Source organism: Panthera onca, chromosome C1, assembly GCF_046562875.1.
Source record: "Panthera onca isolate mPanOnc1 chromosome C1, mPanOnc1 haplotype 2, whole genome shotgun sequence".
Taxonomy (NCBI): Eukaryota; Metazoa; Chordata; class Mammalia; order Carnivora; family Felidae; genus Panthera; species Panthera onca.
Window position 1 is genome coordinate 184,503,464 of NC_138346.1, and position 25,222 is coordinate 184,528,685.

At 41.3% G+C, this 25,222-nt stretch overlaps 2 protein-coding genes across 3 annotated transcripts in view; one reads left to right on the forward strand and one right to left on the reverse strand.

The window, feature by feature from the left end:
* The window catches only part of CYP4B1 (cytochrome P450 family 4 subfamily B member 1), a 64,584-nt gene extending 44,106 nt beyond the window's left edge, over positions 1-20,478 (reverse strand). The window contains exon 1 of the mRNA XM_060626570.2: positions 20,207-20,478. Coding sequence (XP_060482553.1) covers positions 20,207-20,230 — 24 coding nt within the window. The 5' untranslated portion in view covers positions 20,231-20,478. The remainder of the gene's footprint in view (positions 1-20,206) is intronic.
* Positions 20,479-20,561: 83 nt separating this feature from the next.
* The window catches only part of EFCAB14 (EF-hand calcium binding domain 14), a 38,571-nt gene continuing 33,910 nt past the window's right edge, over positions 20,562-25,222 (forward strand). The window contains exons 1-2 of one of the 2 annotated variants that reach the window (XM_060626571.3): positions 20,562-21,723; positions 23,156-23,304. In XM_060626571.3, coding sequence (XP_060482554.1) covers positions 21,542-21,723; positions 23,156-23,304 — 331 coding nt within the window. In that variant the 5' untranslated portion in view covers positions 20,562-21,541. The remainder of the gene's footprint in view (positions 21,724-23,155; positions 23,305-25,222) is intronic. The other variant, XM_060626572.3, reaches the window with a different exon arrangement.

A 25,222-nucleotide genomic window follows, 5' to 3' on the forward strand; every position in this document is an offset into this window, starting at 1 on the left:
GCCTGCTGAGGGAGAGGCACCAATCTTTTGGAAATAGCAGACCTGGTATGCCATTTACTAACTCCATGGCCTCAGGCAAGTAACTTAATCTCTGGGCCAGTTTTCCCACCTGGAAAATGGAAATGATCATCCCTTCCATATATAGTTGTTTTAGGGATTAGAAACAGTAATAGCAGGAGGAGCCAAGATGGCGGAACAGCATGGAAGTTTTTTTTTGTGTCTGGCATCCATGAAATACAGCCAGATCAACACTAAACCACACTGCACACCTAGAAAACTTATTTGAGGATTAACACAACAATCTGCACAACCTGAACCACAGAACTCAGCAGGTACATGGTGCAGAGAGATGAACTAGGGGAGAAAGAAGCTGCGGATGGCAGGGAGCTGTTTGCATGTGTGGAGAGAGGATGGAGACAGGGGTGGGGAAAATATGGGAAAAGCACACCCCCCAAAAGCAGCTGAAGAGAAAGTGGAAAAGTGGAAACATCCACAGGGACTGAACTAAAAAGGGAGAAAAGGAGAAAGGAGAGGGTTTAAATTCCATTAAGACTCTATAAACAGGGGGAGTGCAGAGTCTGAGGCTCTGCAGCTCAATACCTGGTGGTGCTCTGGTGGGAAGGGCAAATCCCCTGAAGTCCGGGGGTCTTCAGGCCACATAGGGAGAGGCAGTTCCCCTGCTGGAAGGACATCTGGTAGAGGCTGTGTGGCCCCCCACAGGCAAAGGTTCCAGTGGACCTGGGAGAACAACCACATTCGCTGGTGCTGGAACAAGGTGGCTGGGGGTGAAGCCTGGTGCCAGACACATGTTGTCATTTGCCATAATCTCTGAAACACTGCTGTGACACAATCGCATGAACTTTTTCTGGGGTGGGCTGGCACCCAGCTGCAGTCTCTGGGCATCAACAGCAGCACAGTCCTGCAAATGTTCCTGGGTGCGGCCGGCACCCAGCCATTACTCAGTGAAACGGTCCCGCAGAGGGGCAGAACAGGTCAAAGCCACAGTCCCTCAGAAATAAGGGGTCAGGAAAAACAGCCACATCTGAGATAAAACTCAGGAGGGAGGTGCTGCCTAGGGCTTGGTCACGAACAGTGTAAAAGCAGGGAGTGGACAGAAGCCAAATACAAAGGATGGGTGCACTATTGCTGATCAGGGAGAACAGAGTTCTGATAATAGAGACTGAGTAGCTGGATGATGCCATTTTCACGCTCCCACACATGCACGTGCACACACACACCTACAAGCACTGCAACAATCTACCACAGTAAGCTAAGCAGCGCCATCTAGTGGAGAATGGAGCCATTACAGTAAGCCCCACCCAACTGGGCCAACCTCTGTCTTCAGGAACACAAGTCTCTCTGCCTGCTTAGTTTATGGACTATAAAGTGCTTCATAGTTTAACTTCTAGGGGAAAACTAAGTAATTTCAATAATATTTCAGTCTGTTCACTGGTCCATCTATTCAATTTTTTTTTTCTCTTTTTCATTTCTTTCTTTTTCTTGAATACAGAAAGAGAGAAAATTATTTTTATTTTCAATTTTTATTAATAATATTTTTCTTTAATTTTTTTCTACTATATTTTTACTTTTGTGTAAATTTTTTCAAATTCTATTTTACTTCCATCATTTCACTTTATTCTATTTCAGTGTATTCATTTTTTCAAATTTTCAAACAATTTCCTTTTTTTTTCTTTCCCCTTTTTTCTCTAATCTGTCAAGCCCCTTTCAAGACCCAGACCAAAACACACCTAGGATCTACCTTCATTTATTTGATTACGTGTGTGTGTGTGTGTGTGTGTTGTTTGAAATCTTTTAATTTTAATTTTTTATTTTAATTTATTTTATTTTATTTTATTTCACTCATTAATTCCTTTTCTCCTTTCAAAATGATGAAACGAAGGAATTCACCCCAAAAGAAAGAGCACGAAGAAATGACGGCCAGGACTTAACCAACACAGACACAAGCAAGATGTCTGAACCAGAATTTAGAATCACAATAACAAGAACTAGCTGGAGTCAAAAATAGATTAGAATCCCTTTCTGCGGAGCTAAGAGAAGTAAAAGCTAGTCAGGATGAAATTAAAAGAATGCTATAACTGAGCTGCAATCTTGAATGGATGCCATGGCAGCAAGGATAGATGAGGCAGAACAGAGAATCAGCAATATAGAGGACACATTTATGGAGAATAATGAAGCAGAAAAAAGAAGGAGACTAAGGCAAAAGAGCATGATTTAAGAATTAAAGAAATCAGTGACTCATTTAAAAGGAACAACATCGGAATCATAGGGGTCCCAGAAGATGAAGTGAGAAAAAAACAGGTAGAAGGGTTATGTGAGCAAATCATAGCGGAAAACTTTCCTAACCTGAGGAAAGACACAGACATCAAAATCCAGGAAGCACAGAGGACCCCCAATAGATTCAACAAAAACTGACCATCAACGAGGCATATCATAGTCAAATTCACAAAATACTCAGGCAAGGAGAGAATCATGAAAGCAGCAAGGGAAAAAAAGCCCCTAACCTACAAGGGAAGACAGATCAGGTTTGCAGCAGACCTATCCACAAAAACTTGGCAGGCCAGAAAGGAGTGGCAGGATATATTCAATGTGCTGAATCAGAAAAATACGCAGCCAAGAATTCTTTACCCAGCATAGTTGTCATTCAAAAAAATAGGAGAGATCAAAAGTTTCCCAGACAAACAAAAATTAAAGAAGTTCATGACCACTAAACCAGTCTTCCAATAAATTTTAAGGGGGACTCTCTGACAGGAGAAAAGATGAAAAATACATACATACATACATACATACATACATACATACCAAAAGCAACAAAGACTAGAACGGACCAGAGAACACCACCAGAAACCCCCAACTCTACAAGCAACATAATGGCAATAAATTAATATCTTTCAGTACTCACTCTAAAAGTCAATGGAGTAAATGCTCCAATCAAAAGACACAGGGTAATAGAATGGATAAGAAAACAAGATCCATCTATATGCTGTTTACAGGAGACCCACTTTAGACCTAAAGACACCTTCAGATTGAAAGTAAGGGGATGGAAAACCATCTATCATGCTAATGGTCAACAAAAGAAAGCCAGAGTAGCCATACTTATATCAGACTATCTAGAGTTTAAAATAAAGACTGTAACAAGAGATGAATAAGGGCATTATATCATAATCAAGGGGCCTATCCACCAAGAAGACCTAACAATTGTAAACATTTATGCTCCAAATGTGCAAGCACCCAAATATATAAATCACTTTATCACAAAAATAAAGAAACTCATTGATAATAATACCATAATAGTAGGGGACTTCATCACCCCACTTACAACAATGGACAGATCATTTAATCAGAAAATCAACAAGGAACAATGGCTTTGAATGACACACTGGACCAGATGGACTTACCAGATATATTTAGAACATTTCATCCTAAAGCAGCAGAATATACATTCTCCTCCAGTGCACATGGAATATTCTCCAGAATAGACCACAAACTGGGACACAAATCAGCCCTCAACAAGTACAAAAATATCTAGATCATACCGTGCATATTTTCATACCACAATGCTATGAAACTCGAAATCAACCATAAGAAAAAATTTGGAAAGGTAACAAATACTTGGGAGACTGAAGAACATCCTACTAAAGAATGAATGGGCTAACCAAGAAGTTAGGAGGAAATTAAAAACTATATGGAAGCCAATGAAAATGATAACACCACAACCCCAAACCTCTGGGATGCAGCAAAGGCAGTTATAAGAGGAAAGTATATAGCAATCCAGGCCTTCCTAAAGAAGGAAGAAAAGTTCTCAGATACACAACCTAATCCTACACCTTAAAGAGCTGGAAAAAGAACAGCAAATAAAACTGAAACCCAGTAGAAGTCAGGAAATAATAAAGATTAGAGCAGAAGTTAATGCTATTGAAACAAACAACAACAAAAACAACAACAACAAAAACCAATAGAACAGATCAATGAAACCAGAAGCTGGTTCTTTGAAAGAATTAACAAAATTGATAAACCACTAGCCAATTTGATCAAGAAGAAAAAGGAAAGGACCCACACAAATGAAATCAAGAATGAAAGAGGATAGATCACAGCCAACACAGCAGAAATAAAAACAATAATAAGAGAATATTATGAGCAATTATACACCAATAAAATGGTCAAGCTTGAAGAAATGGACAAATTCCTAGATATATATACACTACCAAAACTGAAACAGGAAGAAATAGAAAATTTGAACAGACCCATAACCAGTAAGGAAATCGAATTAGTAATCAAAAATCTGCCAAGAAAACAAGAGTCCAGGGCCAGATGGCTTTCCAGGGGAATTCTACCAAACATTTAAGGAAGAGTTAACACCTATTCTCTTAAAGCTGTTCAAAAAAATAGAAATGGAAGGAAAACTTCCGAACTCTTTCCATGAAGCCAGCATTACCTTGATTCCAAAACCAGACAGAGACCCCACTAAAAAGAGAACTATAGACCAATTTCTCTGATGAACATGGATGCAAAAATCCTCAACAAGATATTAGCCAACTGGATCCAACAATACATTAAAAAAATTATTGGGGTGCCTGGGTGGCTTAGTCGGTTAAGTGTCCGACTTCAGCTCAGGTCATGATCTCTTGGTTTGTGAGTTCAAGCCCCACGTCGGGCTCTGTGCTGACAGCTCAGAGCCTGGAGCCTGCTTCGGATTCTGTGTCTCCCTCTCTCTTTTCTCCTCCCCTGCTCATGCTCTCTCTGTCTCAAAAATAAATAAAAAACATTTAAAATTTTTTTAAAAAAAATTATTCACCATGACCAAGTGGGATTTATACCTGGGATGCAGGGCTGGTTCAATATCCGCAAAACAATCAATGTGATTCATCACATCAATAAAAGAAAGGACAAGAACCATATGATCCTCTTGGTAGATGCAAAGAAAACATTTGACAAAATACAGCATCGTTTCTTGATAAAAACCAACAAGAAAGTGGGAATAGAAGGATCATAACTCAGGATCATAAGAGCCATATATGAAAGGCCCAATGTTAATATCATCTTCAATGGGAAAAAACTGAGAGCTTTCCCCCTAAGGTCAGGAACAAGACAGGGATGTCCACTCTCGCCACTGTTATTCAACATAGTATTGGAAGTCTTAGCCTCTGTAATCAGACAACACAAAGAAATAAACAGCATCCAAATCGGCCAGGAGGAGGTCAAACTTTCACTCTTCGCAGATGACATGATACTCTATATGGAAAACCCTAAAGATTCCACCAAAAAACTGCTAGAACTGATTCATGAATTCAGCAAAGTTGAAGGATATAAAATCAACGCACAGAAATCGGTTGCATTCCTATACACCAACAATGAAGCAACAGAAAGAGAAATCAAGGAATCTATCCCATTTACAGTTGCACAAAAAACCCATAAAATACCTAGGAATACATCTAACCAAAGAGGTGAAAAATCTATACACTGAAAACTATAGAAAGCTTATGAAAGAAATTGAAGAAGACACAAAGAAATGGAAAAAGATTCCATGCTCCTGGATAGGAAGAACAAGTACTGTTAAAATGTCAATATTACCCAAAGAAATCTACATATTCAATGCAATCCCTATCAAAGCAACACCAGCATTCTTCACAGAGCTAGAACAAATAATCCTAAAATGTGTATGGAACCAGAAAAGACCCTGAATAGCCAAAGCAATCTTGAAAAAGAAAACCAAAGCAGGAGGCATCACAATCCCGGACTTCAAGGTGTATTACAAAGCTGTAAACATCAAGACAGTATGGTAGTGGCACAAGAACAGACACTCAGATCAATGGAACAGAATAGGGAACCCAGAAATGGACCCACAAACGTATGGCCAACTAATCTTTGACAAAGCAGGAAAGAATATCCAGTGGAATAAAGACAATCTCTTCAGCAAGTGGTGCTGGGAAAACTGGACAGCGACATGCAGAAGAATGAACCTGGACCACTTTCTTATACCATACACAAAAATAAACTCAAAATGGATGAAAGACCTAAATGTAAGACAGCAAGCCATCAAAATCCTCGAGGAGAAAGCAGGCAAAAACCTCTTTGATCTTGGCCACAGCAACTTCTTACTCAACACATCTCCGGAGGCAAGGGCAACAAAAGCAAAAATGAACTACTGTGACCTCAACAAAATAAAAAGCTTCTGCACAGCGAAGGAAACAATCAGCAAAAAAAGGCAACCGACAGAATGGGAGAAGATATTTGCAAATGACATATCATATAAAGGGTTAGCATCCAAAATCTATAAAGAACTTATCAAACTCAACACCCAAAAAAACAAATAATCCAGTCAAGAAATGGGCAAAAGACATAAATAGACCATTCTCCAAGGAAGACATCCAGATGGCCAAATGACACATGAGAAAATGCTCAACATCACTCATCGTCAGAGAAATACAAATCAAAACCACCATGAGATACCACCTTACACCTGTCAGAATGGCTAACATTAACAACTCAGGCAACAACAGATGTTGGCGAGGATGCGGAGAAAGACAATCTCTTTTGCATTGTTGGTGGCAATGCAAGCTGGTGCAGCCACTCTGGAAAACAGCATGGAGGTTCCTCAAAAAACTCAAAATAGAACTACCCTACGACCCAGCAATTGCACTACTAGGCATTTATCCAAGGGATACAGGTGTGCTGTTTCGAAGGGACACATGAACCCCCATGTTTATAGCAGCACTATCAATAATAGCCAAAGTATGGAAAGAACCCAAATGTCCATCGATGGATGAATGGATAAAGAAAATGTGGTATATATATATATACAATGGAGTATGACTCAGCAATCAAAAAGAATGAAATCTTGCCATTTGCAACAATGTGTATGGAACTAGAGCATATTATGCTAAGCGAAATAAGTCAGAGAAGGACAAATATCATGATTTCACTCATATGTGTAATTTAAGGAACAAAACAGATGAATGTAGAGGAAGGGAAGCAAAATACGATAAAAACAGAGAGGGAGGCAAACCATAAGAGACTCTTAAATACAGAGAACAGACTGAGAGTTGCTGAAGGGGAGGTGGGTCAGGGGATGGGCTAAATGGGTGATGGGCATTAAGGAGGGCACTTGTTGGGATGAGCACTGGGTGTTATATGTAGTGATGAATCGCTGGGTTCTACTCCTGAAACCAATACTATACTGTAGGTTAACTACCTTGAATTTAAATAAATAATTTCTTTTAAAGATGGTGGATGTTATCAATGCTGTTATGCAGACATTGTGATAATAATATTGTTTTTCTCCCCTTATTCTATAATAGAGTGAATTGCACTAATTTTCAGATGTTAAATCAACTTTAATTACCAATTTTTTTTAATGTTTATTTATTTTTGAGAGAGACAGAGACAGAGCATGAGCAGGGGAGGGGCAGAGGGAAAGGGAGACAGAATCTGGAGCAGGCACCAGGCTCTGAGCAAGCTGTCAGCACAGAGCCTGACATGAGGCCTGAACCCACAAACTGCGAGATAATGACCTGAGCCAAAGTTGGACACTTAACCAACTGAGCCACCCAGGTGCCCCTAAACCAACTTCAGTTTCTAAGATGAACTCCTAGTTGTTCATAATATATCCTTTTATGTGTAGCTGGTTATAATTTGCAGTATTTGTTAGAGATTTTTGCATCTATTTTCGTAAGAAAAAGTGAGTAATTTTCTTTCTTTGTAATGTCTTTCTCTTTTTTTAAATATCAGGAGAGTATTGATCTCCAAAGGTAAGTTGGAGAAAGCTCCCTTCCTCTGTTGTATTTGGAATGAGTTTGTGTTGGATTAGTATTATTTCTTCCCTTAATGTTTAATAAAATTCACCAGTGAAGAAATTTAGGCCTGGATTTTCTTCTCCTTTATTATTTTTTGGGAAGAGAGGGAAGAGATTTTAATTACAAATTTAATTTCTTTATGATATAGGGCTCTTCAGGACATCCCTTTTTTTCTTGAGTAATCTTTGCAGTTTGTACTTTTCAAGAAATTTGTCCATTTCTTCTAAATTGTCAAATTTATTGGCATGAAGTTTTTCAAAATATTACCTTATTATCCTTTTCACATCCAAAGGATGCGTAGTGATGTTTTTTCTTTCACTCCTGATGTTGATAGTTTGTGTCTTCTCTATTTTCTCTTGATCAGTCTAAGTATAGATATATCTCATTTTATTGATATTTTCAAGGAACCAGACTTTAGTTTAACTTTTTCTATTGCTTGTTTTCTATTAAATGATTTCCACTCCTATCTTTCTTATTTCTTTCCTTGTATTTATTTTAAATTTAATTTGCTCTTTTTTCCTGGTATGTTAAGGTATATATTTATATAATTAATTTTCAACCTTTCTTCTTTTCTTTTCTTTTTTTTAAATTTTTAAACATTTATCTATTTTTTGAGAGACAGAGCATAAGCAAGGGAGGGGCAGAGAGAGAGAGAGAGTCACAGATTCTGAAGGAGGCTCCAGGCTCTGAGCTGTCAGCACAAAGCTTGACACAGAGCTCGAACCATGAACCATGAGATCACTACCTGAGCTGAAGTCAGATGCTTAACCAACTGAACCACCCAGGTGCCCCAACTTTTCTTTTTTTCTAACATAAGAATCTGAATTGTAAATTTTCTTCTATGTTATATTAACCACAACCCTCAAATTTTGATATCCTTTGTTCTCTTTTCCTGCCTTTCTTTAGGTAGAGTTTTTGCTTGTTTTTACTATTTCATTATATTTCCACTATTAGCCTATCAGTGATGCATCTTTTCCCTATGCTTTACAATATTTATCTGTAACTTACCGCAATCTACCTTCAGACAATATTATATCAATTAATACATATTGAAAGACATAATAATATGCTTCTGTCTCCTTCCTATCCTTTGTTGTCATACATTTTACTTCTATATATGTCATAAACACCACAATACAATGTTGTTGGGTTTTTTTTTCATTAAACAGTTAATTTCAAATTTTTTTAACTAAGAAAAAAAATCTGTATTTAACTTTCTTGGTGCTCTTCATTCCTTTGTATAGGTCCAAATTTTCAGCTGGTATTATTTTATTTGAACTTAAAGAATTTCCTTTAGCCTTTTTAAAAGTGAAAACTTGTATAAATTCTCTCAGCTTTTGTTTGTCTGAAAATGTCTTTACTTTCCTTCATTTTTGAAGAGTATTTTCACTGATGTATAATTCTAGATTAACATCTTTTTTCCTCATGCTGTTCTTTATTTTCTTATGTTTATTTATTTTTAAGAGAGAGAGAGAGAGAGTGCAAGCGGGGGGAGAGGCAGACAGAGGGAGACACAGAATCTGAAGCAGTCTCCAGGCTTCGAACCGTCAGCACAGAGCTGACACGGGGCTCAAACTCACAAACCACGAGATCATGACCTGAGCCAGAGGCTTAAGTGACTGAGCCACCCAGGAGCCCCATCTCATTCTGCTCTTTAAAGAAATTATTCCTTTGTCTTTTGGCTTCCATTGTTCCTAATGAGAAATCTATGATATTTCTTATCTTTATTCCCCTGTATATAATATATATCTTCTTTTATGTCTGCCTCAAATATTTTCTCTTTATCACTAGGTTTTTAGTAAATTTGTTATGATGTGCTTTGGTATGGTTTTCTATGTGTTTATTCTAGAGTTTGTTGAGTTTCTTGGGTCTGTTGTTTATAGCCTTCTTGTTTCAAAAACATTTTGGCTACTATTTCTTCAAACATTTTTCTGCCTCTACACTTTCTGAGATCCTGGTTATCCACATGTTATATCACTGCAGTGTTCCATAGGTAATGAAGCTCTATTCACTTTTTTTTAAGTCTGGTTTTTTTCTTTTTCTGCTACAGGTTGGATATTTTTAATTACTATGTCTTCAAGGTAACTGGTGTTTTCTTCTTCATTATCTAATCTGTTTTTTAAGTTACACGATGTCATCTTTAGTTCAGATATTGTACTTGTAAACTCTTAAAGTTCCATTTGGTAACTTCCACTTCTTTCCTCATATGTTCATATTTTCATTTAAATCTCAAATCTCTCTCTCTCTCTCTGTATATACACATATATATAATATACATATATATTAGCTACTTCAAAGTCTATTTCTGCTAACTCCATCATCTGTCTTATTTCTGGGTCTATTTCTATAGATTAATTTTCTCCTGGTTATAGGTCATATTTTCCTGCTTCCTTCCATGTCTAATCATTTTATTGAATGTCAGACATTGTGAATGTTCCATTGTTGAGGGTCTGAATTTTGTTTCCTTCCTTTAAAGAATGTTGAAGTTTGTTTAGTTTGGGCAGGAATTTAGGTTACTTGAGGGTCAGTTTTATTCTTTTTAACTTTTATTAAGGTAGCTCTAGAGTACCTTAACTCTGAGACTATGTTAGCTCTACTACTATGACCCTTTTGAGGTCTCCACTGAATACCCAGGTGTTCAACAAATTCCCTCCCCCATAGCCAGCTGGAATTTTAATGTCTCCCAACCTGGTTCGGCTTATACCTACCCAGTAGTTATTATTTCCCCACACTCATTAAGTTTCACCCTGTGCATGCACAACTTAGGATTTAGACAAAGACTCAATAGAGACCCCTACACAGATTTCTAGAACTTTTTTCTGGGTAGGTCCTTCCTCTAAGGTACTCTAGTCCTAGAAACTCTTCTTGAGTTTTCTCTCGCTGCTCTGCCAGAAAGTGCCATCAGGCATAAAGCTAGGGTAATCGTTAGGCTCACCTTGTTTGTTTTCCTTCTTTCATGGATCATAGTCCTGTGCTAGCATTGTCCAATGTCTGAACAGTTGCTTCATATACTTGTCCAATTTTCTAGCTGCTTATTCAGGAGGGAAAGCCCAGTACAATTTACTCAGTCATGTTCCATGTTACTTCGTTGAAACGTTACTTCAAAAAGTTGCAATCACTCCAACGATACTCCCTGTCCTCCTTTCCTGCTTCATTTTTCTCCTTAGTACTCAGCATCCAACACTATCTATTTTTGCATTATTTTGCATTATTTCGAATTATTTCCCTTCATTAAATCCAGGCAGGCAAAGATTTTTTTGTGTATTTTGTTACAGCTGTAACAAGCACAAAGATAAGTTGTAGCTCAGGCACAAAGATAAGTTTTTACAATACATTAAGGACTCAATAAATATATAATAGATGGATGAATAGATGAAGTCTCAAAAACTTTCCTAAATGACATCCCTAACCTTTCTGCATCTTGCATCATGGTGCTGATACACCTTTATTGCTTATGTGTCTGTTTTTCTTCTCTCTCTCTCTTTCACTCTGTGTGTGTGTCTGTCTCTTCTTACACACACACACACACACACACACACACACACACACACACACCCAGGAGTTCTTGAATAACAGGAATATGATTTTGTCTATCTGTGTGTTCCCACCTCCCAACACAGGGCTGGTCACAGGAGAGTTACCATTTATATGAGTGGAAAATGTCCACATCTTAAAAGTGCAGTTTTCTAGAAAACCAGAAGAGGGCAGTACAAGGCCATGCATGTCTTTATTGTGTCCCAGTGCATCTTCTCTAAGTAGGAATTGGTCTCAGAGGGAGCTGGACTTTTCAGTCTTAGGCTTAGACACACAGAGCTAGTGCTATTCTCTCAGAAAAGGACTCAGGAGGGCCCAGGAAGCCTCCCTTAAGTTGTTCTGTCACACGGCTTTGCTGATTCAGCCTCTCCCACCATTTACTCCTTCATCCATAAACACCCAGCCTTGACTGATGAAGCAGACACACACACACACACACACACACACACACACACACACACACACAGTTCTTCTTTGCAAAAGAGACTTCCTTTCATGATCCCATCACCTCCTCTCCCAGCCTGTGCTATTTAAGTTTCATGGTTAAAATGGGATTTCTCAAAGGTCTGTTTCCTGGCCTCCCTGTTTACTTAATGCACTTTGCAAACTCCCTTGAAGCTTTTAATACACGCCATTTAAATTTAATCTTTACCACAAGCACTGCCAGGAGGTAAGCTTTGTTAGTTCCAATTTATAGATGAGGAAACAGGCTCAGAGAGGAAAAGGAACTTGCCTAAGGTCACACAGCTAGTGGGGGGAAAGGGTGAGACCTGCACCCAGATGTGCTAGTCCAGGGCTCCTGTGGTCACTTGCAGCCCCTTCTCCAGCTCAAGCTCCAGGGGAAGAGGGCAAGTGGGCTGGAGGCCACAGTGCATGCTCTTTCTTCTCAGGATTATTGTTCTCATCCCAAAATAAGCTCAGTCACTCCAGACTTGCTTCCCCCCCACTTCCAGTATAAACCTCCTCTGTGGTATTTACCCCCAGGGCCATTTCCTGCTTCCTGGAAACTCTTGCAGGGCAGAACATGGATATTATTGGTGTATTCCAGAGCTTCACACAGCCCCCTGCAAGGGCTCCCTCAGACCAGGGTTGCTGGATGGATAAAGTAACCAAAAAGAAGGACAATGCCTAGAAACTCTTTAGAGTTTCATCTATTTCCCCCATAATTTAATCCAGCAAATAGTCCCTGAGGTCCTCCCAGTACAGGGCCCTGTGCTGGGGGCTAAAGACAGTTGACGGATGGGGAAACTGAGGCTACGACACAGCCGAGGCACAAAAACTTGCAGCAACTGAGAGGAGGCTGGGCCCAGAATAGAAGGAGAATCCCAGTGGGGGCAGCTCTCACCCCTGCCCATGATAATGCTGGGAACCAGTTGCTGTTTCCGGCTGCCTGGGACCCACTGGGAGAGAAACAATTGTTTAGCTTGGAGCCTGGCCCCTTTCCTACCACCCAATCTTTCCCTTTCCCATTGTCCTTAGGCCTCTCATCAGGGTACAGGATACAGCTGCTGGCAAAGCAAGGAAAAGAATGGGAAAAGGGTCGGGGGAAGCAGATGAGGCCATCCCAGGAGAGGACAGACCCTTACTGGTGGTCCCTTCCCAGATGAGCTGCAGACAAAGGCCTCAGGCTGCGGGCTCCCTGGGTGAACAAGTTGGGCTTCAGAGGCAAACAGATCCAGATTCAGGCCCCAGCATCTGCCCCTGACGTGCAGTGCCTCTTTTTCTGAGCATCAATTTCCTTCTCAGTTAGAGTATGGTAAGGTGCTTGCCTAGTGAGGATTGGCTTATTGTGGTGAGGATTAACACCAAAATGCCTGATATCTAAGTATTTCTAAATGTTTGTTTATCTTCCCTCCCCCCACTTTGACCATCGCAAACCACCAAGAAATATGATGATGGCAGAGAGGCTTCTTATAGCAGATGGAAGCAGCACATTCGATTAGGTAAATGACGATGTGTTACCAAGTCATCATTAAAATCAAATTTTAGGGGCACCTGAGTGGCTCAGTTGGTTAAGCGTCCAACTTAGGCTCAGGTCATGATCTCACAGTTTGTGGGTTCGAGCCCCATATTGGGGTCTGTACTGACAGCTCAGAGCCTGGAGCCTGTTTCAGATTCTGTGTCTCTGTCTCTCCCAGCCCCTCCCCGCTCGTTCTCCCTCTCTCTCTCTCTCTCAAGAATAAACAAACATTAAAAAGTTTTTAATCAAAATTTAAAATCTGTAGTAAATCACATTTAATAATTAATAATGACATTAATGGAATAGCTGACATTTATTGAGACATTTATTGACATTTCCTATGGGATAGGCACATTATGTGTTCACAGCTACCCTGTAAGCTGGGTATTATCAGGGCCAGCTTCATGGATGTGTGAGTAGTGCAGTTACACAGAGCCCTCCACTCAGAAGGGCAGTCCATAACTGGGGTTTAATGCTCTGTGGCTACCATCTTATAATTCTTAATAATTTTAACTTTGAATTTGTGTTTTGTAAGTGAAGTCCAATGAAATAATGGAGCACACTCTGGGGACTTGGAAACTCAGCTGACACATAGCTCTGCCTCTCATTGTCTCCCCGCCTCACCCTCCCCAGAATGGGTTCTTGGCTGCCTGCTCCCTGGCCTCTGTCCCAGGCAGGGGCTTGGATTCAGGCATAGGGAAAATTGGGTTGAGGATGCCTGCCAAGTCATGAGGCAGGGCCCCATACCCCTGTGAGTATCCCCATGCCCAAAGGACTGCAACTTTAAATAGTGAATAATAAACAGGCTGAGTGCAAAATCACAGAAGCAAGAAAAAAGGCTTTTTTTCCTGCTTTTTGAACAAGGAGCCCTGCATTTTCATTTGCACTGGGCCCCCCAAATTATGTAGTTGGTCTTGGGTACTATTACTACCACCATTTCACAAAAGTAGAGGCTCACAGAGGCTCAGTAATTCCCCTGAGATCACACAGCTACCAAGTGGCAGAGTTCAGGCACGGACTTGGATCCCAGAGGAAAGGATTCATCTGAGATCTCAAAGAACCACAACCCAAGAATTAGAAGCCCTGGATCTGATTTCTGACCATGATGTTGGGCAAGTTTGCCCCCACTCTGTGCCTCAGTTTTCCCAAGTGATAGTGCTCTGTGGAATTTTCCCAAGGTAGCAGAGGGTCTCAAGATTTGGCTTTCCACCTATACAGGTTGAGATTTTGAGCATGGGAATGTCATCTCTGCCCACCTTCCCCACAGAGATGCTAGGAGGATTTAGTAGGCATCACTTGTCCTACGTGACACTTCACAGCATATAAAGCACTTTCATGCCACTCCCTCCCCAGAAAGCTGGGCAAGGAATATTCTTATTACCAGTTTACAGACAGGGAAGTTGAAGCATCAGACCCACAGAGTGATTTAGTCAAGTTCACACTGCATTTTAGACAAGGTTTGGAAGGGTTATAAGGGTTCCACAGATATATGAACATCCCCAAATGAAAAGATGGGTCACAACATTGGTGAGTCTGGTGTGGGAGCACACCATAGGCTTCTCAGTGCAGGAATACTTGCTCTGAGAAGGTTGGCTTCACCTCTGGTCTTAACAGTCCCAGGTATGAAGGAGGAGGCCAGAGAGGCACCAAGAGCTCCTGAGAGAAGACACCTGACCAGCAACTTTCAAAGGTCCTCGGAATCCTTTGGGATGTTTACCCAACACAGGAGGGCTGTTATCCACAGATCAACAGACAAACAGACAGACAGAGGGGCTAAATGACAGACTGAGCAGAAGTATCCCCTTAGCTCTCAGCTCCACTCCTCAAGTCTCCCCACCCATGACTAGCCCACTGGCCAGTCCTGGGATAGGGCCCCATCTGCAGAGAGGGCAGAGTCTGGCTGACCGGAAGTCATTGCAGCTAGGTCATGCATCCTCAGCCCAGCACCACTCCCCTGGATTTCTCAGTCCCTGGTTCCCTGGGTGACGATGTGACATCTACAACACAAGAGGGCCATGGGAAGGGCTGTCCTAAGCTAGCCACCAGTCTTGCCTGGGGACTCTCATGACCCCAGAACGTGTTTGTGAAATGCCTCCTGAAGTCAGGACCCTTTCCTGCCTGTCCCCAGACCTTCAGGAAGGTGCTAGTGCAGAGTTGTCCAATAAAACTTCCTATAGAGATGGAAATGTTCTATGCTGCCCAATAGCCACTAGCCACATATGGCTATGGGACACAGTGGCCAGTGAGACTAAGAAACTAACTTAAACTTTTTATTTAATTTTAATTAAGTTAAATGTCAACTTTAAATTGCCATGTGTAGCTAGTGGCTACCATACTGAGCAGCGCAGTTCTAGAAAAAAAAGGAGATAATAAAAACAGAATAACTGCACCATAATTGGGGCTTCAAAAGCCCTTTCACAAGCACCTTATCCGGGCTAGACAAATGAGAGGAGAGTAGTATCTTAACTGTCCTGTGAAACAAATGTTAATCCCCATTTTGCAGAGGAGAAAACTAAGGCTCAGAGAATTTTTTTAATGTTTATTTATTTATTTTTGACAGAGAGAGTGTGTGTGCAGGAGGAGCAGAGAGACAGGAAGACAGAGAATCCCAAGCAGGCTCCGTGCTGTCAGCACAGACCCCAAGGCGGGGCTTGAAGCCATGAACCATGAGATCGTGACTGAGCCAAAACCAAGAGCCCAACGCTCAACCAACTGAAAGCTCAGAGAATTTAAATGGCTTCCGTGTTGACAGAGCTAGTACTACAAGCATGACTTCATCCCATATCTCTTGATTCCAAAACTCTATTAGTACCTGTATTCAACCCTTCCCCCTTCTGTAAACATTACATATTTATTGGCTCATTATTATTAGATGCCTAGCTCTGGGCTAGACACATACAGACAAATAAGAGACAGGCCTAGGCTTTGGAGGGGGTATCCCAGACAAAGATGAATAATTACCACAATAATATGGGGGTATAAAAATTACTTCAAGTGACTTTTTTCCAAGTGGTTCAAAGCACTTTGCTTTAAAAACCACCTACACTTGATAGCTTTCGGATTTATATTTCAGGCCCCAGCCTCTGCCCAGAACTCCAGATGAATACAGACATACTTCATCTTACTGTGTTTTGTTTTATTGCACTTCGCAGATAAGTGCATTTTTTTTTTTTAAATTGAAGGTTTGTGGCAACCGCGGGTCAAGCAAGTCTACTAGCGCCATTTTCCCCACAGCATTTGTTTACTTCGTGTCTCTGCATCACACTTAGGTGATCCTCACAATATTTCAAACTTTGTCATTATTATATTTGTTATGGTGATCCATGATCGGTAAGTATAATCACTGAAAGCTCAGATGATGGTTAACATTTTTTTTTTGCAATAAAGTATTTTTAATCAAAGTATAGACTGTTTAGACATAATGCTATTGCGCACTTAGTAGATGACAGTATAGTGTAAACATAACTTTCATTTATTTATTAATTTTTTTTTTTATTTCTTTTTGAGAGAGAGAGAGAGAGAGATAACACGAGCAGGGAAGGGGCAGAGAGAGGGAGACAGAGAATCCCATGCAGGTTCTGCACCATCAGAACACAGCTCAATGTGGGGCCTAAACTCACGAACTGTGAGATCATGACCTGAGCCGAGGTCAGGCACTCAACTGACTGAGCCACCCAGGTGCTTTTTAAATCTTGTATCACTTTGGTTTAATGGGTAACTAAATATTGTATCACAGTGATCTATGATTGTATTTTATCAAATAATAATTTGTCTTTTGACATTTGTAACAAACTTCCCCAGATGAAATTCTGAATAAAGTAGTAAGAGAAATGTTAATTTCTTTGGTCATTTGAGATGTTAAATTACATGGGAAGCATGGTCAAATAAGAAGCAATGCTGAACTTTCTTTAGCTTATACTTATATATGTTAATATAAGTGTTCCAGAGATTGTATGAAATTCCTAAAAATCCGATGTGTTCTGGTATAACCTTATCAGCCATGATTTTTAAATGTATGTCACAAAAAGAACCAAATTTAGTTGTCAATTTCATCATTGTCTTTGTATGTGTATGTGAACTCTTACCAGATCTTTTAAACTCTTTTGTAACTTATAGACTGTTATTGTTTCACTTTGATGCTTTTGCAAAAGTATTCCTGCAAAAGTGCTTCATCTTCAAAGAGATAAATGGAAAAAACCTTGACAAGTATTCTAAAATTCAGGTTTCTGGTATCGTTAAGATCAGAACATCACATAAAGTAAGAATTTCTAAAGCTCCAATGGAAAGCTGATTGATTCATAAAGCTGCTAACTCAAGATGAAGCAAAAGTTAGGGATTAATTGCCTAACACTGAAGGAACTGATGAGATGATTGTAATTTTTATTCCATTTAAAACATTGCTAGTAAAAAAAAAAAACAAAAACATTGCTAGTTCTTTAATGCTTTGTTCTCCAGATTTAAAGAACCCCTTTTTCTCCTCTCTTTCATGCTATCTGTAACTTATAGCAATTTGGTAAAATGTCTTTGTGACCAAGGTTAAAACATTTATCTTTTTCTCCCTACCTGATCCCTCCTGTATTCAGAAACTCCTATTAAATATTCTTGTTTTTATGATAATATATGTATTTGCATAAGTTCAATAAGAATCTGTTCTCCTTGTAACAGGACACAATTGGACAAGTCATTGGCTTGGCTTCCTAGCCTCAAGAAGCTTTGGAAAGTGCAATCTGAGAGAAGTTCTAGCAAAGCAGATTTTAAAGAGCCTATATGGTCAGTCACTATTCTTGCTGTACTTATGCAAATAATCAGGCCCCGTTTATTGAAACTACTTAATTTATAAACAAACTAGTCTTACTGTGGTTATATTTGACAGAAATGGGGATAATTATACAGAATCATAACCTCAAACTCAGAAGCAGTATTTGTAATTTGCTTGAACTATTAACCTTTGTTTTTATTTTGTTTCCATAGAAATCCCTCTCATTAAACTACCTGATTGCTCACATCAAATAGAAGCCAATTTAGCCAACACTGGTTTCTGACCTACAACCTCCTCAAGTTCAGCCTGTTCTAACTAATCATGCTAATACATGATGTGATGCCTATGTAAATAAATAACTCATAAAAAATTGAAACCCAATTGCACATTATTCAAAAAATATAGATTGACTTAGGTAAAACATGAATCTGATTATAACCCATTTGAGTTATTTAGTTGGTTAAATCTTGGCCCCTGGGAATCTCTGCTCTGGAAAATTTCTCAGTCCTTGGTTATTGTTTTCCTTACAGTCATCGCATTAATCTCTCCAGCATGTTGCATACTCTGGAGGGTTTTAAATGCCTGTCAGCAGCCAGTCATATGCCAAATGGTAGCCATCAGGATCAGACAACTGAATGAAATCAGCAATAGCCACATAAATGATGAAGATGGTAACTAATGGCCCTCCTGCCTGATGACTCAACTACTGGGAACATAGAATGTGTGATTCTGCGGCCTGACTACATCAATGTAGTAACCAAGAATAATGCTATATTGGTTGGTCATACCTTCAGCGTGCTGAGACAATGACCAACATGGGGAGAAGAGGGATTATTAAAATCAAAAACAAATGGAGACCAGCCTTGAAAACTCCCTGAGCAGACAAAGCCAGTTTAATCATACAAATAAAGCTTAATTTAGCTTTAAGTTTGCAAGGCTAACTTGACCTGGGTTGCTTGTGCCCCTGGAAATCATAAGCAAAACTTAAATTGCTTCCAAGGTTAATGTGAGCAAAACTTAAATTGCTTCCAAGGTAATTGCTGGCCAATTCCCTATCACTTAAGAAAATTCTAATATTTATAACCAATCACTGTGAAGTCACTGCTTTGTTACTATACAAGCTTCTTTTTTTTTTTTTTAATGTTTATTATTTTTGAGAGAGTGAGAGAGGGAGCTGGGGAGGGGCAGAGAGAGAGGGAGACAGGATCCAAAGCGAACTCTGCCCTGAGAACAGTGAGCCCAATGTGGGGGTCGAACTCACAAACTCTGAGATTCTGACCTGAGCCGAAGTTGGATGCTTAGCCCACTGAGCCAGATGCCCCTATACAAGCTTTTTTATAATGATATACCCTTGAGCCTAATTCCAAGTTTTGGTTTGATTGCTCCCAGTTTGCAAACTGTCTTTAAGTAGTGTATGTACAATACAGTTTTACTAATTACTACTTCTATGATCCATTGATTTAACTTCTGTTATTTCTGAAATTTTGACACAGTTTTAAGCACCAATCGTTTCCCAAAGTCTTCATCATGGTCCATAAAGCCCTACAAGATCTAGCCCCTGACGCTGCCTGCCCTCATTTCCTACCAATCTCCTCTTTGTTCTTCAGGTTCAGCCACACCAGATCTTCCAGGTCACTCCTTCCTCAAGGCCATCGCACAACTCCCCACCTGTCTTCCTCCCAGTATCTAACCAAAGGCGCCCTCCCTTATCATGTGCCACTCCCTATCCCCTTATCACATTTCAGTTTTCCTCATAACATTTGTCACCTCCTGACATTTAATATACTTGCCCGTTGTTACTCTCCTCCCACTAGAATATAAGCTGCAGAAATAGAGTTGGCAGATAAAATACAGGACATCCAGTTAAATTTGAATTTCAGAGTTAAAAGATTGACTTTCCAGTATGAAGACGTCTCAGACATTGCATGGGATATACTTATACACTGAAAAAAATTCGTTGTTTATCTGAAATTCAAGTTTTCCTGATGTGCTGTTTTTGTTAAATCTGGCAACCCTACGCAGAAAAGCAGGTGGTTATTTAGCTCATCGCTGTGTCCCCAACGCTAGAGCTGCTCCTGACAAGTAGTAAGCTCTCAGAAAATATTTATACAATGAAAGAATGTGTTCAACCGGGTCACTAACCTGTAACACGCCTAAACTTTTCATAAACAGCAACCGAGTCAGGGGGGCGGAGTCTCTAGACTGTGTAAGCCCAGATCACAACCGGGGGTCAGGTGGCTGATGCATTTTACAAGCAGGTCGAGCAGCTGGGTATTTTGCCGGCCTTCACCCCAGCACCTGGCGAAAGAAAACTCCGCCCCGGACAAGTGAACCGGCTGGTCCCAGGTGGCCCTCCTGGGGGCGGGGCCTCCCCAAACTGCCGGCGGGACCCAGCCCTCGCCGAAGCCAGGGCCCCTTTAACGCCCCGCTTCCCACCACGGCTCGCGTCCTCGTGTGACGTCACCCGGCTGACGGCCAATGGAAGCGCGGCTTACTGGCAGGCGGCGCCGGCTGCTGTGCCAAAGGGGAAGTGAGCTGGGGCTGGAGCGATGGCCCGGGTTTGGAGCCCGCGGCCGCCGCCGCCGCCGCCACCGCCACCGCCAGCACGTTTGGAGCAGCTGCGGCTGCAACCGGAGCGGGGGCCGGAGTCGCGGCTGGAGTGGAAGCGGCGCGTGTGAGTTGCCGAGAGTCGCCCTTGCCGAACACCTCAAACTCTGGGCGGGAGCGCTTCAGGTGGGCTGAGCCGCCGTCGCCCTTCTGCACCGCGCCACGCCGCTGGCCCAGACAGGAGGGTTGGGGTCTCCCAGGTGAAGGACTGGCGCTTGGCAGGCTTAGCCCTCCGAGCCGGGTTCTAGGCCTTCCTCAGTCTCGGGCTCCTTTCAAACTCAGGGCGGAGGCCGAAGGACCGTGATCACCCCGACCCGGGCATTTTCTTGGCGCCTAGGCTGTGTCGGGGCTGCGAGCCCCCTCTTGCTGCCACCTCTCCAGCTAGAGAGCGACTAGCGCATTCCCACTGTCTAGCTCTGCACCTCCCCCTCTCCTCTCATTCAAGAACAAGTTTCTTTTCGCTCTCAGTTGGAAGTCCTGCCCTGGAAGGCCAAAACACCCATCTGTGTGCCCTTCCCCAGTTCCTGGAGCACAGTTAGAAATATCTACTTATTGGGAGATAGAGGTTGCTCCCCTATCCACCCTCTTATCTAATTGAAACTCCATGCCCAGAGCCTTACCCATTTTGATCACCAGCTCCCTGGCCATCTCTATGTGACTTCCCCCACCCATCTGAGTTCCACTTTCCTCTGGGCTCCAATCTCTAGCCCCCAGCGGATCTGGTCAGTCCCACCCCTGGGTGGGAGTGACCCAGGGCTCTGGCCCAGATTTCCCACCCTGGAAGGCAGCTCCAAGGCAGCGAGAGAATTGGGCGTCGGGTACGAACCTGGCAGCTCAGGAGTGGGTGCTCCACTCACCCCACACAAGAAGATGAAGAAGCGCAAAGAGCTCAATGCATTGATTGGTTTGGCTGGGGACAGTCGGAGAAAGAAGCCCAAGAAAGGCTCAGGCCACCGCCTTCTTCGCACTGAGCCTCCTGACTCAGACTCTGAATCCAGCTCTGAGGAGGAAGAAGAATTCGGTTTAGTTGGAAATCGCTCTCGTTTCGTCAAGTGAGTGATGCAGTGGTGAGGGGTGGGGTGGGGAAAAGGCATTTCCTTATATTACCAAAGGGGAAAATTGAAAGGAAGGAGAAGGGTGTTCTTACAAAGCAAAAAGGGTGTAGACCTTGGACAGCAAACAGGAAGAAAAGATGTTAGGGAGAAGATGAGCTCAGGTTCTGAATGAAGAAGTTAGAGATCTGTCTGTAAGTGTATAAAGAATTCAGAATCCAGGGTGGAAGTATGGACTTGGGGAATGTACCAAGAGCCCAGAGAGAGCAAGTTGGGAGTGGCAGAAAAGCTAAGAATAGGTACATGGGAGCAAAGAAGCTTTGGGGAGTAGACCTTTTTTAAAAAGTGTAGTAAAGACAGGAACTTTAAGGCTGAAGATTATTTTTCACACTCTTGATGAGTCTGAACCTTGATGGTGGGAGGATATGGTGAGGAACATACAAAGTGTGACACTTGAGAGTATGTGGAGAGTGGGAGACAAAAAGATGAGGCAACTTTTTTCCAAACCACTTTGAGATGGTGCAGCCACTAGGCAAATCCAAATGAGCTTTGAGAACATTGGGAATTGGGCCCAGGATGGAAAAAGGCTAAAGGGAACCTCGAAGGTGCCCTGGGACCCTCCCAAGAGAGCACACTCAAAGAATATTCTGCTGAGGATGTGGAAGCTAGAGCTAGGCAGAAGGTTGGAGTGCTAAAAGAGATAAATCCTTTGAGGTTTTTTTGTTTGTTTAGAGTGTCTTTGTCCTTTTATTTTGTTAAAGGAAGAGTTTGGTTTCTAATGAGCTTTGTCAAATTAAGCAGTTAAAAGCAGTCTCGGATTTGGGATATGGAAAGATGATGAATAGTTCTACTGGAATAGTTGCCCTGATGAGTTACTTTAGACCTTGAGTGCTGGTTGAAGTTTGGTGTGAAATCTAACCCTTTTCCATGTTTCCTGCCTTCTGAGCCGATAAGCTAGAGTGTTCCAGGTGTCCACTTAAACCTACGGGCTCCTATTTCTTCTGTTTGCACTAAAACTTGCTCAAAAGTCTATGAAGTTTCAATAATAGGAAATAGGGTCCCCTGGAGGGAATATATGTTGGAGAGCCAGAAATAGGGAAATTGTAGTGCTGTAATGGAATTGCAGAGATCTGGTCTTTACACTTTCCTAACACGAGTGTATCTCCAAAGACCTGAATCCATGATGATAGCTGTGGGCTGCCGTGCCCACAGGATCTCTTTCTGTGTCATGTGAAGTTTGAAACCTTTGTATCCAAAAGATGAACTCTTCATAAGGTCTTAATTAGTCACCTTCAACCCGCTGTTCAGATTTACGTGTGTTACCCAATGTTCCCTGGTAAACAACTATATGGCAAGACATGCATGCTATTTCTAATACAGCTGTACTCATAATCATTTTTGTACTCCTGATTGAATCTGTTCTTACGATCAGGGGAGACTACTTACGATGCTGCAAGATCTGTTATCCCCTCTGTGCTTTTGTCATCCTTGCCGCCTGTGTTGTGGCCTGCGTTGGGTTGGTGTGGATGCAAGTTGCCCTGAAGGAGGATCTGGATGCCCTCAAGGAAAAATTTAGAACAAGTAAGTGGTCGCCTTTTTCAGAGTATTATCTTATTTCCAGGTCTAGGTCCACAGAGTGGAATTAAGAGTTTGCCCAATTATATATTCCTTCCAGCCTTCTTACACTTTTTCTTAGCTGTCAGCTTGAATGTGAAAATAGCTGTTTGTATTTTTGAAACCCACAAACAAAAAGTTATGCTTATGTACCATCATGAAAAATAGCATCTGAAATCATGGCATTGCAGTCAACACTTAAGGTGCAGAAAGGAAGTGCTAAAGTCCAGGAGTCTAGAACCTTGGTGAACCTCAGCCTGTTGCCACTTATACTTCCCCAAAGATGAAGTGGCAGTAGCCACACTGGGCTATTTCCTTCCTCCTCACAGGGCCATTTGAGAAAGAATGTGGGAATGTCTGTCAGTTTCCTCCTTAAGAAACACCATATGGAAACAGGAATGGGCAATAATAATAGCATTTATTGAGTGCCTACTGTGTACCAAGTCACAAATAAATATTTGTCTCATGAATGAGACAACCGTTTAAGAAACTTTTTTTAAGTTCAAGAGTTTTATATATTTTAAATTATAAAGTTATATTTTGCCATGTCCGAGGTACTTTATATGAAAGGTGTATTTGCATAGTAGCTTCCACCAGATTTAACCTAAGTATCTTCCTTCAGCAACACTGAGATCTTTAGTTCTAGGATTCAGGAGTTAATTTTCTAAGCTAAAGAACCAGTTTCAAGTTAATCCCAAATGCCTTAACCCTAGCAGTATTAGCACATGGGGTAACTGACCACTAGGCTTTCTCAAGGTTTTAACAAAATCTGGCTCCAGAACTGGAATTAGAGCTGTGTCCCTTCTTCCCATCTCCGTCCTTCGGAGATCACAACCTTCAGGCTTTCCCTCACCCCACCCTCTGTTTGCTGCCTGCAGTTATTCAAGTTCTGAACCTGACCTAGAGGCAGCTAATCCTTAGTTACTGTGATAGTAAAGTTCTTAGTGATGTTGCTTGAAAAAAATGTTGAAATACTAATTTTGCTTTTCTTCTGATTCAGGGAATGGAACTGGGTAAACCACAGTTCTCTGCCAGAATCATCTTGACCTATATGTTTAATCAACTGGTGGAATCAGAGTACAGTATAAGAAAAAATGAGATTTGTATTCTAATTAATTTCCTTCCTTAATGGCTGTCCATACCAGTATTACAAAGTGTTTTTAAGGCCAGTGTTGTCTTTGTAAGCCAGTAATCATAACTTGGAAATGAGGTTCTCAGAAACAATGTTTAACTATATATAACCACTAAAGACACCTGCCTGTGCCCTCATCTCTATATAATTAATTGGGCCACCTAGGTTTGTGCTATAGTTTGTTTTGATCACGTATAGCAATCATTTATTTATACGTTTCAAAACATTGCTCACTTCTACCCTCCAGGGATTCCTTTCTCGGACTGCTCTGTGCTTTTGTTTACAGGACACCCATGTAATTTATACCTTAGCTGAGCTTTTCAGGGAATTTCTTTTTTTAGAAATGTATATTTGAAGTGTATACACATAATTGACCTGGCAATCAATCAGTCAGCAAATATTTGTTGAACACTTGTTAATATCAATCCCTGGAAATACTACATTCAGGAGATGCCAGGAATTGTACCCTGAACTATGAGACCTGCTTTCTACCATTGAGCAACAGTCCCCTGGGACCCTGACTACATTTGTCAGCCAGCTGAGTGAAGCAGATTTGGAATTGTCAGTCCAGCTGCTTTGTTGTCTTTGGTTTTCTGCAATAGAAATGCCAGCTCTGTAGGGGTGTCTGGGTGGCTCAGTCGGTTAAGTGTCCGACTTCGGCTTAGGTCATGATCTCATGATTCATGGGTTCAAGCCCTGTGTTGGGCTCTATGCTGACAGCCCAGAGCCTGGAGCCTCCTTCGGATTCTGTGT